This window comes from Nelusetta ayraudi, unplaced genomic scaffold, assembly GCF_046127955.1.
Source record: "Nelusetta ayraudi isolate G7.1 ecotype Tasmania unplaced genomic scaffold, CSIRO-AGI_Nayr_v1 ptg000070l, whole genome shotgun sequence".
Lineage (NCBI taxonomy): Eukaryota > Metazoa > Chordata > Actinopteri > Tetraodontiformes > Monacanthidae > Nelusetta > Nelusetta ayraudi.
The window spans coordinates 170,540-189,187 of NW_027466120.1; the positions used below are offsets into that span (position 1 = coordinate 170,540).

At 41.8% G+C, this 18,648-nt stretch overlaps 3 protein-coding genes across 4 annotated transcripts; 1 reads left to right on the forward strand and 2 right to left on the reverse strand.

Annotated features, from left to right (window-relative positions):
• Positions 1–397: 397 nt before the first annotated feature.
• copz1 (COPI coat complex subunit zeta 1) lies at positions 398–5,463 on the reverse strand. The gene is made up of 9 exons (XM_076042050.1): positions 5,323–5,463; positions 4,854–4,922; positions 4,306–4,387; positions 4,132–4,223; positions 3,917–3,972; positions 3,744–3,821; positions 3,479–3,530; positions 3,350–3,388; positions 398–780 (listed from the first exon to the last, which is right to left on the reverse strand). Exons 1-9 carry the CDS (start codon positions 5,338–5,340, stop codon positions 733–735), a joined length of 534 nt encoding a protein of 177 aa, XP_075898165.1. The 5' UTR covers positions 5,341–5,463; the 3' UTR covers positions 398–732.
• A 4,985-nt stretch (positions 5,464–10,448) lies between these two features.
• nfe2 (nuclear factor, erythroid 2) lies at positions 10,449–15,631 on the forward strand. The gene is made up of 4 exons (XM_076042142.1): positions 10,449–10,661; positions 12,125–12,203; positions 12,278–12,415; positions 13,233–15,631. Exons 2-4 carry the CDS (start codon positions 12,156–12,158, stop codon positions 14,478–14,480), a joined length of 1,434 nt encoding a protein of 477 aa, XP_075898257.1. The 5' UTR covers positions 10,449–10,661; positions 12,125–12,155; the 3' UTR covers positions 14,481–15,631.
• Positions 14,658–18,542, reverse strand: LOC142898874 (heterogeneous nuclear ribonucleoprotein A1-like). Of its 2 annotated transcripts, XR_012928651.1 has the most exons (12): positions 18,388–18,542; positions 17,814–17,930; positions 17,532–17,678; positions 17,208–17,418; positions 17,035–17,127; positions 16,890–16,946; positions 16,750–16,803; positions 16,525–16,662; positions 16,294–16,446; positions 16,138–16,206; positions 14,850–14,907; positions 14,658–14,769 (listed from the first exon to the last, which is right to left on the reverse strand). XR_012928651.1 is itself a non-coding variant. In XM_076042143.1 (11 exons), the coding sequence occupies exons 1-10, from the start codon at positions 18,397–18,399 to the stop codon at positions 16,148–16,150; spliced, it is 1,041 nt and encodes a 346-aa protein (XP_075898258.1). In that variant the 5' UTR covers positions 18,400–18,542; the 3' UTR covers positions 15,723–15,982; positions 16,138–16,147. The 2 variants fall into 2 exon arrangements, 1 of the variants encoding a protein (XP_075898258.1); XM_076042143.1 differs by lacking the exons at positions 14,658–14,769; positions 14,850–14,907 and adding an exon at positions 15,723–15,982.
• Between the last annotated feature and the right edge of the window lie 106 nt (positions 18,543–18,648).

Genomic DNA, 18,648 nt, shown 5'->3' on the forward strand with positions numbered 1-18,648 from the left:
ATTAAGCTAGGCTTGTTAAGAAGGTCGAAAGATAGTAAAACTGAAATGGTCTTTTTCCTCGTAGGACGAGTCCATTCGCCCATCATTCTGGAGAAAAATCTCTGTGACTGTGTTATTTAAGTTCTCCTCATTTTTTTATTTATTTATTTTTTAAGTACTTGCCTGTCTCCATGAAGACTGGACCACTGTAGACTGCGTCAGAAGAGCAAGACAAAACTCATTAAGTACATTATCTAATCTATGAAAAGAAATGTCTACAAATATTACAGATGTCTTCCCTTCAAAGCTGAACATTACAAACTCCTGGCAAAACTACGTCAACTTTATTATTATTTTTTTATTTATTTAAAGATTTGTGTCAGTGATGTTAAACACAACCACAGGTAAGACAGTGTGATTTGTTCACGATTAACTCACAGGTTTAATGAAAACTGATACAGTGCCTGAATACTTTGTACAATGAGTTGGAGTAGAGATCCAGGACATTATTCCTGGAAACACGTGGAATGTTGCTACAGGCTATGCTTGTGTAGGAAAACCAAAAAACAAGAAACAATTATTTTTAAGAGAGGAAAACGCCACTTGGTCAAGTAGTAGTGCTGGGTGTATGGCTCGATCTACCAGTCACAGCTTTGACTGAGAGTGAAAATAATTGGTGGTTGTGTTTCAGTGCCTTGAAGACAGGGAGGATGATGATGACGATGATGATGATGATGATGCGTAGATGTGAGTCTACCGCAGGAGGGACCACTTGATCTGTTCTTTGGCAGACTGGAGAACCTTTGGAGGAAACAAAGAGGCAAAGCAAACTAGTAAACAACTGTTTAAACGGACCACTGTTCCCACTAAAGCTCTTGATGCTATCCATTTTTTTTTTTTGTTTAATGCTTTACTGCTTGTAGATGCACAGGTTAAGCTGTGCAACTGCTCTCAATGAAACATTTTCTCAACCGTATACATTTCATAAAGGTGCAATAAAACAGTTCTTTGTATTTCAATGTTATGTTCAACATTTGTAAATAATCCAACTGTCCATATAGATCAAATATTGTTTTTTCCTTTCTGACTCCATAAATATTTTCTTTTCTTTTTTTTTATTTAATTTAAATCATTATTATTTTTCTCTTTGTACAATATGCTACTGTTATTATGCACATTTTCCCAAAGTAGGCTAAATAAAGGCATTCTATTCTATTCATGTCCAATCTGCATAGACTTTAGGGGCCTCATGTACAAAAACAGAAGGCATGCGAGCGCAAAAGCTGTTTGTGCGCCCGTTTCGACACTCCCGTTCACGGATGCACAAGACCATGACTTGACCTTGGAAATGTGCGGTGCTTGCAAACGTACACTTGCTGGTCCGTTTGCGTCACTCACTGGTTTACGTTGGGGAAACAATTACTGCAGCGGTGTCTAAAAGGCATTGACGGACAGCACATTCATTTCTATCGATCAGTAGGAAGTCACGCAGTGTGAAAGGTGAAGCCAACAACGGCAGCGTGGCCACTGTGGAGGACGAGGTGATTAGAAGAATTAGAAGAAAGCATCAGGACTTCCTGAGCAGTGTCAGGTTCTCCAGGGCGGTTCTTTACGCACTCTGTAGATCATCAGTGGTGCACGCATATAACTGATTAATATTGTGTGCTTCAAGGCACGATTGAGTGAAAGCGGTCTCAAACTAGCATGGTGCTCGCTGGTTGGCCCCTGAATTCATTGTCTCGTTGACTCGCCTGATAAAACAAGAGGGCTATGTGAAGAAAAAACATTGCCCAAACTTTTTTTTGGTTTATTTTATATTTTTTTGTATTTTGCTTTTACATTACTGCCTGTTATTTTTGTATGTTTTTCTGACAATATTCTGTCTATGAATAAAAAAAAGAGGCGCTTGTTGCCTTCACGCATTTTATGATATCAAAAGCTGCAAGCAATTCATCTGGCGTAGTTGTTAGCTTTAACTGAAACATCTTCACAATGTTATTATCCCTTTAAAAATAAAAGTCCCCTGACACGCATTGACATCATGAGCCTTCTGTCTTCACACTGCCATTGCTTGCCTGTGGTTTTAAATAAGACTATTGTAGTTCTTTGTGGGGTCAAACTACAAATTCAAAACTTTTTTTAAAAAAGCCTCTGAATTTCTTTGTGTGTTTAGTAGCCCTAACTACGTCAATTAAAGCCGTGCTTAATGTTCAGTGACTTGATTTTCACCGGCGCATCGCAGCCTTTCAGTTCGATCCACGTTGGTGGCGTGTAAAATGACTCAATGAAAGCCAATAACAAGATTCTAGTACGCTTTTGTTTAATCGACCTGGGTGACCGCGGCTTTCTTTGCAAGGCGTGGCTGAGATGATGATGAAGCCCATTATATTAACTTGGTCTGTTGTGAAGATATTTACACATTTTTCAGAGTTTCTACTTCGTTTCTAAGGGTTTCCAGCTTACGCTCAGCGACGTTTTTCTTTTTCATGCCGAGATTGAACTTGAATGAAAGGAATTCCAAGCTGCAGAGTTAATTTCGATAGATTTTCATGTGTACGCGGAGGCGTTGCGAGGGAGGAGCGCGGCGTGCGCTCGTGTTGGCTCAGTTCCGTGCGTTTGCAACGTTTTGAACATCCACGGACACAGTTTTCTGGATTTGACCGTACGTCAGGTTTCAGGATGAAATACATCTACATACATACATTTTGTACATGAGGCCCCAGGTGTACTGATTGGACGAGGAGGTTTGAATCTGAACCGCTTATTCCCACTTTCATGCTCTTTTTACATAGACATTCATGGTAACAATCTGTGACACTTAAAAGAAAGAAATGTGAACTCTTATCACTTGAACTACCGAGTGTAAACCAAGCCTAAACTACTGTGACACAGAGGGGAGTGGAACAGGAAGAAAAGCCCTTTGGGTGACTTGAGAAGAAAGAGGCGCAGAAGTGAGGCCAGAAACGGTAGAAATATGCAAGATCTTAATTTGTTAAATGATAAGCGACTCATAACCGTAAACTATGAGAGAGTGCGAAGAGGTATTAATGGAGCCAGGAGCCTTGGCGGTAGCCAGTCTCAAGGCCAATTAAATGACATCATTAATGAAGAGGAGGTTTCACAGGAAGCACCGATGGCTGCTAACCACCTTTGCGCTCAGTAATTACCAATCGTTTGCTCTGTCTTGCACGGAAGACAACGCAATAAGACAACCTGGAGATGTGCCACAGAGCAGGGACAGAGATAACGACACGATAACGATGCCCTTGCAGTCACAGGTTGTGCAGTGGTGACTTTTGACGGTTAATTAACTAATGGAGCAGTTAAAAACTTTTACAGCAAAGATAAAAGACGGGACTGCGGTTCTCACCTGAGTGACTGTCTGCTCCGTTAAAGGCACATCATCCCCCTAAAGGAATAATTATGTTGGGTTTAAAATCTTCACAAACACCACATCATTTAAGATTGTTGAGAGAAGAAGAGCAACAAGGCAGCTTACTCTGAGGGCCACACGGTGCACAACCTGCTGAGGGTCGCTCTCCAGAATCACCCTGGAGGAGAGAGTCAGAGAAACACTCACTCTCACTCACAATCTCATGCACATCCGTCACAAACTGTTCAAATAGGGAAAGTTAAACAGAATAGAAGTCATACTTCCTTTTTTTTTTAAACTGTGTTTTTTGTGTCATGTTGCTTCCTTTTAGTATCCAATTCAAAAAGATGGTTAACTTTTTTTTCTTGTCCACTGCCTTGTCATCACTTACCCTCCATCAACAATTTCATCCACAGCCAAGAACAGTCCCTCCATATTCTCCAGCAAAGCCCTCCTTTCCACATTTTTTCTATGTGTAAAAACGAATAAATTCAGATTAGCAATTTGAAAAAAAATGTTTTTTTGTTTTGTTTTTATGCAGAATTTATAGCTCTGAAAACATACCTCAACATCTGACTGAGTGAGTCAAAGAGGCAATTTAGGACAGCCATGAGCATAAGCTGTCAAAAATATAAAAGAATGTTACAATCTTTTTAGACATTTTCAACATTGTTTTTTTTAATGAATAAAAACAAGCCTTGTTCATTTCTGTCTTTAGAAAATGCATTATTTTTATATGAAGCCTGCAGCAACTGCTTAATTGCTCATTTCAAACCAACCTCATTTTCATGGGAGCTTCCAATGACATAAAAGAAAAGGTCTATGTTGCTCTTGTAGACGACGGTGAGGCCTTCTAGCAATGCTATCTCACCTAAGGATTTGCAAATGCAGACGTCAGCTGTTGTTAATGTGCAGAGACAAGCAGAGAGTCTTTTATGAAGAGAGCGTCTTACTGTCAGTCCGGTGTGTTTTGTTGAATATGTTCTTCTCAAATGCCTTCTGCTCCTTCACAGTTGGGTATGTGTCATCATAGTACTGTGAATGAAAATAAGGCAAAATGCAGATTTTTTACAAAACTAAAAAAAAAAAAAAAAAAAATGCAGACTACTAAACGATATTTCACATTTGCATATACATATTTTCCCAGTTTGTAAACAGCTTCAGAATAGGTCTAAATGTCCTATATTATACCCATTTTCACATGTTTGCTTTTGAGTGAAGCACCCTCAGATGTTTTAACTGTCAACAACAACAACAAAAAAAACAAACTACACAAATCTTCTTCGGATAACAGCCTATCGGTATACAGCCTTCTGCAACAAACAGTGGGTTTATAGTTTCCTACTAAACTCCACTTGTTCGGAAGAGGACAAGACGAGATGACCATAAGATGGGCTCAGAGGGTGGAACAAACACCAACAACTGAACTCGCCTTACCATCAGCTATTATACACAAAACAGTGTTCGAATGGGAAGGTTCACTGAGCTGGTATCATCTTACCTTGGCATAAAGCCTGTCTCCGTCGTTGTCCAGTATCAGAACTGCTTTGACGGTGTACAGTGACGGTTCCTGTAGGGAGCGGTGACAACTTGGACTCATTTATCGGTAGTAAAAGTCATCAAAAGCAGCTAGTAAGTAAAGCACAAAATAAGCTACCAATAAACCCTGACATGATTGCGTAAGTAGCACGATTATTAAGATAAACAAAATGAAGTCCGACCTACAGAATGAGCGTTGAATGAGCGTTCGTTCGTAAAGTCGAAAGTTGAGAATTACTTCCACATCACCAGTAAACATATAAGCACAACGCTAGCTAGCTCTAGCTAGCACATTCGAGGCTAACCGTCCAGTCGCAGAGTTAACTAGATGGGTAAACTGACAGACTAAAATATTCTTTTTCTGCGACGACTCGTTGTCGTAATTCAAATAATAACTTACACAGTCACAAGACAATAAAAGAGAAATTTACCAGTACGGGAGAGTCCATTTTCTCTGTTCGTAGCAGACCAGCTAACAGGAGAGCGACGGGCTACGTAGTAGGTACAGTCAATGAGGCCATTTCTCATTGGCTGGCGTAGAGTCGTGCGTAATACGTAAAGAGCAGAGAACGCTTCACCGAACAGGCGTGCGGAGTAACGTCAGGGACCTCAACAGAACAGCAGTGGTCTAGAACGTACGGCTTACCCGAAAACACAAATTAATCATTCAGTTCATTTCCTTCAATGTTGCCAAACAATGCATTTTTTTTTATTATTATTTTATTTTTTTATGTATTTATTTATTTATTATTATTTTTTTTTATTTTTTTTTAGGGGGGGGGGCGGGGAAGGGGGGGGGAATAATATCAGTGTATGAGAAGTGGTCCGTACCATAACAATTTATTTTAAGCTAATATATAACCAATATATCTGAAACCAAAATATAATTGCAGGCAACTTGTGTATAGATTGTAAAACTAAACTGGAATGCAGTTCGCTCAGTCAAGTTTATTTTGTCTTCGGTCACTTTTGTCTTCAGAGTGATGGGATGCATTTAACACATTCTGATCAAAGGCCTACAACTGGGGATATTTTTTATGGTTTAGGCATCATATTCATAACAATGGATGATTCAATACAACGTGCGTAGTAAATGACTAATTTAGGCTGCAGCCCATTTTAGCTTGCTCGTATATTCATCAGATTTTTTTTTTCTCTGTGTGTCTCACTCGTTTCTCTCGCTCTCTTTTTATCCTTAAGGATCCACCTACATTTAACCAACCTTAATTATCTTAGTTCCCACTTCTGGGAAGAATTTGGAAATCCAAGCTGATGGGGAATTCCCTATTTTTTCACTCCATACATGACATCATTGTGTGGCCTTACTGTAAGATGTATTGGGGCGTGAGTTTTGAATAATACTGGAATATGTACAGCTTTTTTTTATTCTTTTTTTTTTTGTTGTTTAAACAAAGGGGTTAGAACCAGCTGAAAACAAGGGTAGGCCTACGGTAAAAGATACAAACTGTTTTGAAATGCATTTGTATCAGCCCTGTGGGATGCCATGAAATGTCACAACACTGAACAATGTTTACAAAATCCAGCCATGAAATTTCACAATTACCCTTGGTGGATGGTAAGAATATATTGCCTTATAGCTCTTGCTTTAATAAGGTGTTATTTTAAATTCAATATTGTGTGACCACAAGTAAACTATAAACTGAGGTTTTTATAAAGAGACTTATAGTGATGGTTTGGTTTGAATTGTGTTTGTTTTTTATTTCCTTGATTCCTTGATGAAGTACCTGATTGATAAATTAATAAACCGTAAGAATGCTTCTTAAATGTATTTTGTGTTGTTGCTGTTTTAATGTTAAAAAGACAAAAGAACATAGCATATAAACTTAGTTTAAAAAAAAAAAAAGTTCCAAAAAAAAGTATGTGTAGTTGTATTTCAGAGCCTACCAGCGACCACAGCAGTTAGAAGTTCCCTTCTTCAGAACCCAAGTGCTTCTTTTATCAGTGCGAAGCAGAGTTTCCGCCAACCAACATCCTCCTTTTCGTCTTTTCTGAGTACCTAACAAAAACAGAGCCCGACCACACATAATTGAAACATGCAACAGCGTTATTGCAAAACATGATCTCCTCTTATATTTGTCGAACAGGCGTGACAGAGCCACTCCGAAGAATGATAATGCAGGTTGAAGTTCCTCATTTAATTTTTTCCAGGTAAAGAGTAAAGCTCCGTATTACCATAGAGACAGGCATTTTGAGAAACGCCGTTTGAAAAAAAAAAACTCAAGTGGGCCACCAGGAAACAAGCGAGGGGGGTGGTCAATCCCTCATGCATTAAGATTTTTGGATAACATATAATTAAAATGCTGTGCTTTTTGACTAAAAGGGTATAGTCAGCGTGAGTGGGTTTGCACCTTATGAAATTCCAATTGAAACCTTTTTCTTTCCAAGAAGCTTAATTGGTTATACATATTTATTTATTTTTTTAGAATGAAGGTTGTTAACCGCTTGTGTTACACAGCTCCTTTGATGATAAAAATATCAGAGGTACCCCATTCATCTATCTTTGAGGGACAAAATGTCATGGAAACACCAAAGATGCCATTATAGAGGAGGGAAAGGCTTAATTCTGGATTCGACTTAACACGAAGCAAAATCCCAAAGTCATGATGAGAGGTACAGTACGTTGAGTCAACCTTGGACTTTTCCAGAGTCAACACTTCTGGTCTGGTACAGTCTAAATTTGAAGTGTAGCCTTTAGCATGGACCGAGCAACAACGGAGGAGGCCGGAGAACCTCTCAGACATTCAGGGAAGCAGGAAGGCAGAGATGTCAAAGGCTAATTGAAGCAAACAAACACAAACACGGGCCGTGGGCGTAGACCAGGGAACTGTGTCCAGCTGCAGACCGCTGTGGTCGCAGTAATGACAGGGTGCTCTTTGGCATGCTGTGGCAGTGGTTGAGTCAGGGTCTGGGTGCTAGGAACTTGGGTTGGGAAGTCCCTTCTTTTGATTCCTGGTAGAAATTCACCTTTCTTGACTCTGTCAGCCACCTACTTTTTCCATCTGAGAACAATGACGGAGAAAACATTGAGATTTATGTCTCAGTGGGTTTGATATTGTGAGGAGCCAGACAAAACCTTCCATGTTCTCTCTGGTTTTTCTGTACACAATGCCTTACTGTAAGTCTCCCTTTCTTTGGTTCATTTATAGCTCTAAATTGTAGGTTATTTCACAATAAAATCACCATTAAGGTTAAAGGCAACTTGACAGTTTGTTTTTTTTTTACTCACAATTTACTCTCTTACCATTATGGTTTGAAAACATGTACAAATTAATTAAGATAATTGTAAAAAAACAAAACAAAAAAAAACATCCCCACAGCTTAACTTGACTTAATTTGTTGTTAAATCATTGTTAAGCCTAATTCTGCAATAGTCTGTTTTGTGTAAATGATCAATATATACAGCACTTTATTTCATTCACTCGTGTCTTTCCGTTTCTACCAGAATAATCTGAACTCTAACTCCAAGTTTGTGTAACTTACATCGATATTAACTGTGATGACTTAGCAGTCATGTTTGTGTGTCATATGAATGGACAATTGATGCAAAAGAAAAGCCAGCTAATTTACACTCACTGACAGTTTGCAACAACATACTGGGGCAGTGACCCAAAGATGACAGACACATACAAAGAGTAGTTTCATATCGCCACAAAATATAAACAGATGAAATATATTTTTTTCTACAAAACAATAATTCCCTCATTAAGTTTTTACATTGTCAGACAGACAAGTCCGCACTCTGCGTGGCTTTATTGCTGAATCTTTTATTACTAAGGACAATAGAAGAGGTCCATAATGTTTCAAATGACCCGTAAATCTCTTTTGAGCACCTCAGCCACACTTGAACATGGCCATCCTAAACGCTGCAGTGAAACTTTCAATAGAAGTGCAATCTTCGTCCCATGCACTTCTGTGGCAAAGTGAAGAGGGCCCAGGCGGGCTTTAAACCCCAGACTCCCGGGTAAATAGTCAGCGCTAACCAGTCGGCCAATGGGATATTGGTACCTTTGTCAAGTAGCCAGGGCACATGATCAATTGGAGGCATAGTGACAGGACCCTCAACTGTCCCCCTCTTTTCACAAGCACAACCTCGTGCTCTGCACAGGCCTGTGCAGGGGGACAGTTGAGTGGGAATCCGTGGGCCCACTCCCAGTGCTACGTGGATCCTGCCGACAACACCAGAACGTGGCAAGGTGAAGAGGGCCCAGGCGGGCTTCGAACCCCAGACTCCCAGGTGAAAGCCATGCACGCTAAGCAGTTGGATATCCCCTTGGCCAAGTAGCCAGGGCACATGATCAATTGGAGGCACACTTGCCTTGGTTTTGGAGACGTTTTGGCTGTAAAATCTCAACAATCTCTCCCTGTTGTATAGTCACGAGTCTGCCTTGTGAAGGGTCCCTCTTCCATGGGTGGGGGTGGGACAGCATCAGGTAAACTGAACATCTCATTTGCATGGATGATGTGTATCATACAAGCCACCAACTCCTTCCATAAAGGCCAAATGTGCATATGCATTAGCCCCTTTGTCCAAGTCCTTAATGTTTAAGATAAGATAAGATATTCCTTTATTTGTCCCACAGTGGGGAAATTTCCATCATTACAGCAGCAAAAGTGTACAGCAACACACATCATTTAATGTAACTATATGGGCATAGGGTAGAAACACACCTCAGTCTGTCTATCTAAGAAGTATACTGTTTGACTATATATAAAGTAGATTAGCAGTATTGTGGATTAGTTCCATCATCCAAGACTGAAGTAGGATCTGAACGAGCATTCGTTCCTTTCCTCTTACTTGCGATGGCTCCTCTTTTAGGCAAAGGCTCACAGGGCATTTCCCAAAAAACAAACTGGCCCAAGGAGCCCAGCGCTCACGCTGCCTCAGGTCAGGGCAACGAGGGGATTTCTGCGTGAGGGACTGTAATGGTCACTTGCTATGTAAGACACGCTCCCCTCCATTCTCCTCCTGCTCCTCACTCTCCCTTGGCAGTCGCTCCACCAGATACTGGAACAATGTGCTCTTTCTTACCTGTCGGAGGGCGTACATTCCATCTCCTCTGAGCTAAAGTCTCAATCCTGCCTCCCACCCACCCACTGCTGCCTAAACCGGGCCCTCACAGCAACGCCAACTCTGGCTTCAGGTGCTCCACATCACACTCCTTGCACCTTTTGCTCCGGCGGACTTAAAAGGACACCGTGGCTCCAAGGTTTGTCCCAACACCCAGGCAACAACAATACTGTTGTTGTTGTTGTTGTTGTTTTTTTCGCTCGCTTTGAGTCATTTAATCCAAATGTGTGGAATCAGAACTGCTTACAGAACTTATTTTGTTCGCATCTGTGTGAGCTGACAGAATGATTGTCGTGGTTTACGCCAGACTGTTGGTTTGTGGTTTACCGTGTGGGTAAAAGGGAAATTTGGAGATCGGGTGCAAGTGTGCTATTAAGGATACAAGAGCGCAAAAAAAAAAAACGAAAAAAGAAAAAACTGTGTGGTGTGGGTGCTTTACAGGAAGGTTACGTTTGTCTGCACAAAGCCATCCCATTTATGCCGGTGGCTGCACACAAAGCTGAGCAGAGACAGACAGTCAGTTGAACAAGAGATAGGACAGCAGTCCAAGTGTGATTTGCTTCTTGTGATCTGTTGAGACACCGGAATCTCCTCATTCTGTTTAATTTTCTTCTGATACTAGGACTTTTTTTTTTTTTTTTTAATTTACTGCCCGTGAAGGAAGCAGACAATGTTATTCAGGTAAGTTTCCATATGTTTCCTACAACTACAACCACTGGCTAACCCTCGAAGTACTTCAGTGGAATATTTTTATTAAGACACAAGGTTTTGGCCGAAATATTTGTAGCATCATGTAAAAGTTAGACAATGCAATTACAAAACTCTGGCATTGTTTAAACAAAAACAGAACCAAACGGGAAAAAAATACGACCAGCAAGTATGGTTTGTTTCGTTTGTTCTTGGACCTCTAACATTGCAAATAGGGCAAAGTTATGAACAAACAAAGTTGTGAGTTGGAATAATGAATAAACAACTAATTTTGAAAAATAAATATTGCAATCTTATTTCTGTTTATGTTGAACACCATTATAAGACAAACGTGAAATTAAAATGTTTGCAATTGCAAAGAAAACAGAAACATTTTGTTGAAAGTGAGTTAAATCAAGGATTAGAGTGTAAACAATGACTTTAACATTACATTTTACCGTTATACAACTGGTTGCGTAAGCCTATTTCAAACAATAACCCTCTAATCAAAAGTGTTCTGTTTTGAAAGTATTTATATATGTATTTAAAAAAAAAAGAGAGAGACATATTTTGGGAATAAAGTGAATATTATATAAGCAATTGTAAACGTTTTGCATAGAAATTTCAGTCCCCGACCTCTGCATGTACTAACCCAACATAATGCTGTCTGAAGACTTCAGCAATAAACACTGGTTCAAAAGAGGAATTATTGCAACAGACATAAAGAGCGGCATAGAACAACAGTCCATATCAAAAATTCTTTGCAGGTCAAGCGTTATAATTGAGGTTGCAACATTAAACAAGTAGATTATATATAGAAATAAAAGACAGGGGGGAAGCTGTTTTTACTCATGCACATATTGTTCCATTGTTTATGGTTGTCTTGGTGTGCCTGCTTTGAAAAATGTGCTATGAAGGCATCCAACCGTACTGCTGCTTCGGATGCTACGTCCTGGAAATGTTGGAAATTTTAAATTCTGATGGTGTTTTAAATACAGATAATCATGTTATATACATAACTGTGAGCCTTTTTTCTGGACGGAATGAGTTCTGTTTTGTTTTTGTTTTTTTTTACATAAAGGGTGCTTTTGGGACACTGCTGAAATGGTTTCAAGTATTATTGCGAGTTTTCCAAAAGGAGGTCGTCAGGACCAAGAGCGTCTTGCAAACCCCGCTGTTTTCCCGCTGATTGTCTTATCAGGGGTCGGCATAACTGCAGCCCTGGGCAGCTGATGGGAGGGGTCAACTGAAATGAACTATTAACATCTTCCTACGGAATCCAAACAGATGTTTACGTCGCGCTGACATGACTGTATATGTGTAACGTAACATATATAAATATATAAATAATGTGTTTGACTTTGTAGTTTGCATTAAGTAGGTTTGAGCTTGTCTGTCTTCTGTAAAGGGTTTTAATAGTGGAGGTCTGAGTACATGTTGCCGTGTGTCTCCATCAGGTCAGCCTCTTGGAGCAAAAGCCTGTTCTGAATGTGTTCTACAGCCAACTGTATTCTCCCGCTGAGGAGGACCTGTGAGGTAGGTCTGTCACAATACCCGCATCCAGCAACACGACTGTTCTTAGACTATCATTTTATTCCCTGTTTTTGAAGGTACTGGCCACTCCGGCCAAGCTTTGTGCGGGAGGGTCCATGTCATCTAATTTTCCTGCAGGAAGATTTCATGGAGCCCATCCGGACTCAGAGATGGATGTGACTTGGCAGGAGCTGATGGCCATTACAGAGATGCAGGTGAGTTTTCAATCCTTTCATTGATTTTAGTTATGATATTACGCCACACGGGATATACACGTCGCTTCAAATCATTGCCAATGTCAGCAGACTCAGGTCGCTTAATGGACAAAAGTATCCATTGCAATTAATAGAAGCATTTTGAGCTGTTTTATCGCAATGATTATAGTGAAATAGCCACTGCACACTCAGGTGAAAAGGGAAACAATGAGCCGTTTGAGTGTTGGCAGAACGAGGAGGTCGAGGGTGGGAGAAGTGCTGTATCTTGCCGGCGGACCCCTGCGAGGCACAATAGCCGTCTGTGTCTTGGTGTAACCTGATCACATCTTTGAGAGCCCTTCATAGCCTATGGGTGGCATGCTGAAGTGGGGCCAAACTGTCTTTTATATATCTGGACAGACAGAATTTGAGGGATGACACCTTTCCACTCCTCGTGTAGCGAGCAATCCTTTACAGGTTGAGAGCACTTTGTGACCACAGGAGGTACTCTGTATGTTCTCTGTTTAAGAAGTGACTTGAATTTTCCCAAATGAGATGAATAAGAGACATTTTACACATCGTTCCTGCCTCATTCTCACCCAAGAAATTCCTTCCTCTTTTTCCTTCCCATTTGGCTGTTCCATTCAGCAAACTTCACGTCCTCTTTCACCACTACCAGAATCTCCCCTAGGTGTCCTGCCTGGCAGTTGCACCCTCACCATTCTTCTGTGGATCTATTTTCTATCCGGCTCAGTCTGGCATATTTTACATAGGAAATTTACATATCCAATACATCTAACGTGCGCAGGCGCTAATTTTGAATTGTTCTTGTTGACAGTTTGACGTCTCAGCCGAAGGTTCCTATGAAACGACCCAGTACCAAGGTATGGAACCCATTCTTCCCATTGGAGGCTATGGGATGACTCAGTCCCATTCTGAACTCCCTCCTCCGCCTGCGTGTGAGCTAAACCCTGCTCAAAGTTACAACGGAAGCTACCACGAAGAAGTGCCCGTCTTCAGCCATCTCGATGGAGGTGCAGATGTGATCTACACTCAGTCTCAGCTCAGTCAGAAGATGGTGCCAGCCCCGTCTAACGCTCAGCTCTCGCTCATGCCTCCGAGGGAGCACATGAACATGTCTGGCACCAGCCAGGGGCACAGAGGAACAAACGCTCTCCACTCTCACGGCCTTGGCAGGCACCCCGGGTGGCCAGTGCATGGACTAAACGTTCACCCTCGGTCAGCCGATGACCTGGAGTCGGATTCGGGTCTCTCTCTCGATTCCACTCCACCTCTGGCCTCTCCCGACAACCCCATTAGCAGTGAACCGGGTTACCATAGACTTGACATGGGTCTGACGTACAGTGATATTGAAGCCGACGGCATGGGTGAGCACAGCCGGAGGCCACATATCCAGTACTTGATGGACTACCAGAATCAGTATCACCCTGGGGAACTAGTGCCAAATTCTTCAGAGACTTTGTCCCACACGCCGAACGATGGAAGCACTCATTGGTCGTTCAAACAGGGTCCCGCCACGGGCCTGAGCCACCTCTACCCCGACCCCGGAGTGTCCAGCAGAGGGAGCTCACACCATGACAGTTATGCCAAAGCACAGGGCAACGTCTGCAGTTCTTCCCCGCTGAGCAGAGACGAGCGACGAGCCGTTGCCTTGAAGATCCCGTTTCCGTTAGATAAGATCATAAACCTGCCTGTGGATGACTTCAATGAGCTCCTCACGCAGTACACACTAACAGACAGCCAACTGGCACTGGTTCGGGACATCAGAAGGAGGGGAAAAAACAAAGTTGCAGCCCAAAATTGCAGAAAGAGGAAGATGGAGGGCATAATTCACCTGGAAAGTGAACTCAACCACCTCCTGGCTCAGCGGGAGCACCTGGCTAAGGAGAGGCTGGAGTTTAAGCGCAGTTTAGCTTTTATCAAGTGCCGACTAACTAATCTCTACTCTCAAGTATTTTCTCACCTAAGAGATGAAAATGGACAGCCATACTCCATAGAGGACTATTCTCTACAGCAGACTCCGGATGGGAAAATTTTTTTAGTGCCCCATTCAAATGTGCAATAAAAAAAAACCTCAACTAAACTGAGGTTAAAAGTCAGTGTAAAATATGACGGGACTGTCTAAACAAGATTGCCAGCCGAAGATTGGATGTTGCTTATGTTTGCTGCAATTTTTTTTTCATTCATATTTTTGACACAACTTTCATGAATATATCATGCATTTACAATGAAAAAATGCCAGTTTGTTTTTGTAAAAAAATAATCTTTATTTAAAAAAAATAAATATGGAAAACTGCACAGCAGTCTTATGCTTAAAAATAGGTCTGCAGCATTTGTATGATTTTTCTGCAAACCTGTGAAAAGTGGAAAAAACAGGTTAGCAACTTTTTTAATTTTTTTTTTTTCATCTTTAAATCCCAAAGTTCATATTTACCTGACTGAACCATTGTCACTGAAATGAAGTCAGGTTTGGGCTCCACTTTGGACATCTCCTATAATTGAGAAAAAATGAAATGAGAAAGGAAAGTGCATTCTCTCACAAGAGGTAAACCTATTTCTGGTAACAGCATGCAGTCTTGTAGGGCTTCAACTTTAAAAAGTCAACAGCAGTGTAGGATGGATAGCATTGAGGTTTTTTTTGTGTGCAAGTTTTACATCATTATTGGACTAAACAACTCACTACCAGCTACTTGACAAAAGCAAGACATACTGTCAGTAGTTGAGAAGTCTGGTCTTACCTATACACAGCATTAAAGCCTTTAGGTAGCTGCTGTTTGCTAGCCTCAGGCTTCTGGTCTCACTATCCCCTGCTTCATTGATCCTGGCGATGGTTTTCCTACTTCTCTCCCTCAGCTGGCTTCCATGGCTAGCCTCAAAGACTTTGCATGTAAGCTAGCATCCGCCAGATGGTCTTTGCAGAACTCAGGGTAGGGTGTATAGATTGGTTGAAAGGTATCCACACACCGCACCTCACTGAACCAGCACCATAAATGCCTTGAATTGCAATCTTCAACATATCTCAGGAAAGTAGGTTTTCCCCACCCAACAACTTCATTTTACTCAGTAGGTTTCAACTCACTTTAAGGAACATCTAAAATCATAAACCCTCCCTTTCCCGAAACACTAAAGAGGCTAACAACATATTTTTAGAGAAACCAGACGATGGTTTATTTCAGCTTGATTAGATGCAGGTACAAATAAAAACCAGATTTTTTTTTTAAAAAAGGAAAGAAAAGAAAAACAATCTACATAGAACCTTATAGGAATGCTTGGTTTCCAGAGACAAATTCATGAAAAATACAACGTATAAATGAAGGCATGGATTTATTATCTTATTTTATAAAAAGGAGCAGACCCCAGCAAGAGTACCCGTACTTTAGGGCACAGAATCTGTGAAAATAAAAAAATAAACAAAGACCCCATGATTTATCTAAAGTTCATCTCTTCTTGCGACAGCTGTAACCTGCCGCAACTGTTTGGCTGAGCAGATTTAGTCGGTAAACCTGCAGCTGCCCTGTCATTTCGCTTGCTCTCCTCTCCTTGCTCTCCTCTCCTAAGTAATCAGTCCTGTTGAACAATACGGAACAACATTGTTAACTGTGCACTGTCTTCATATAACCTGACATCCAGATTATTTCAGCATCTACACTTCACCAGGCCCTGTAACTGTTAACTTGGGTTTTAAAATACACAGAATTCACGCATGCCTGCTCGGGACTTACAATTCACATTTCAGAATCGTCCAGAGCGGACATATCCACCACCTCCTCCAGAGCTTCCTCCATAGCCACCTGGGGTTTAAAAAATAATGAATAAACTTCACATGTACGACGACGCAAGGAGAATACAAACAGCTGCATCAAACACTCTTCTCTTACCAAAGTTCCTTCCACCGCCGCCGCCGCCGCCACCACCACCGTAGCTGTTCTTCATTGGGCCAAAGTTGGATGCCTGGGAATCATACTGGCCCATGTTGTAGTTTCCTCCACCTCCACCACCGCTGCCGCCGCCGCCACCTCCACCGTAGTTGCCTGAGAGAAGACGCTTTAGAATGTGGCTTTCCAATACGTCCGGCTGCACTGACCTCTCCTGCAGGCCAAACAACTCACCATAGCCATTGTTGTCATAACCATTTCCTCCATAGCCCCCACCTCCACCTCCACCTCCACCCTGGTTGTAGCCTTGGTTGTATCCTCGGTGACCACCATTGTTATAGCCTCCGTGGCCACCAGGTCCACCCCCGTAGTCTAGAAGAGTACAATTCACAGTGACGCCACATTCATATTGTCTAATCTTTGAAATACAAATTGAAAAAAGTAAAAGTGCTGGCTTACTATCTCCATTTCCATTGTAGTTGTAGGCTCCATCTCCATATCGCCCCCTGTTCCCTGGGAAAAGCAAGAAACTCACATTTTAATGTCAGTATTTTAATGCTTTTTTAAATTATTTATTTTAATTAATGTGGAAGTCTTACCTCCTCTGTCATAAAAGGGTCTGTCATTATCATAGGGCCTGCCACCGCTGCTGCGACCTGATGCATAATTTTCACCATTAACCTTTGGTGCCATGAGTATGGGGTGAAATGTAAATTGTGATTGTTGCGTTTAAATAATGCCTACCTCTCATTCCCATTCCTGTGGTCTGCATTTCCTGCTTTGAAAGGGCTTTCCTCACCTCACAGTTCTTAGAATTGATTGTGTGGTATTTTTGGACTGTCAACAGAGAGAGAGAGACACTGAAAATCCATTCTGTGTCAATTGTCAAACCGTGCATAAACACATGCTGTACTTACTGACAATCCTGTCAACGGAGTCGTGGTCATCAAACGTCACAAAGGCAAAGCCCCTCATCTTGCCAGTATTACGGTCGGTCATGATGTCAATAATCTCAATTTTGCCAAACTGCTGGAAGTAATCCCGCAGATGGGACTCTTTTGTATCTTCTGGAATACCGCCAACAAAAATCTTCTTCACGGTTACATGGGCACCCGGTCGATTTGAGTCCTGCAACCACAGAGACGACAACAGATGACTCGCGAAATAGCTACTCACCTCAATTTCAGTCCAATTTACGTAAATCAACGAGAATTGACAAAGACACCCCGCAGAGAACACACCTCTCTGGAAACCGCCCGTTTAGGTTCAACAACTCTTCCGTCGACCTTGTGTGGGCGGGCAGTCATGGCAGCATCAACCTCGTCTACGGACGAGTATGTCACGAAACCAAACCCCCTCGACCTCTTGTTGAGGGAATCCCTCATGACCTAAAGGTGATTAGCGCCTCGTTATTATCAACAACAATAAAACATGTGCATCCGACACTGAAATCACACAAGAGCGTAACTGAAGATGGGATATAAAAAAAAACAACAACAAAACAACAAAAAACAACAACTTACCACGCAGTCCGTGAGGCTGCCCCATTGTTCAAAATGATCCCGCAGGCTCTCGTCTGTGGTCTCGAAACTCAAACCTCCGATGAACAGCTTTCGAAGCTGCTCCGGCTCGCGTGGACCCTGCGCGGGGTGGTGAGAAGACACGCGGAAAAACACTTCCGTTACAATTAATTCACTGAAGCGTTTTGCTCGACGCAGGTCTTCGGGAGGCAAAAACCTGGAGGTGCTCTGGTGAATCTGTGGCCGCCATGTTTGTAAAAGCGCTCGAGGGGTTTTGATGGCTTTAAACGGACACGACGTGATGGTGCAAAGCGCACGCGATCCATCCCGGCGCCTACTCGCATTGTTAACCTCCTTGACAACAATGCACACTCGAGTTTTGTAGCGAAATTGCGGAGAGTGTAAAAAAAGAAAAAACAAAAGCCACGAGGCCTGCTACGGCAAAATGGCGGCTAAACAATGCACCGTGTCTGCGACACAGAAGAAAAATACGCAGTTATGGAAATGTGCATGAAACGCGTAAACCAGTGGTCGCATATGGAGTTGAAAGGTGTAAATGCATTAAATAAGGACTTACCTCTTTCGACATGGCGAATTATTTACGACCACTCGGTAAATGATGACGATAAAACCAGGCCAATGTCCGCGAGTCAACTGGAGGCGCCTCTTTCCAGCGGCGGAGTGAAATTCTTCTTCTCTTACATTACGAAAGCAAGAGGTCCATCAACGTGAGAGTACCACCCTTTGGTCTGGCATGATTACTGCAATTGCTCGAGGTATCAGCTCCAAAGGCTCGTCTTGCATATTTGTCTCCCTTTTCATTTCTATTGATTCGATA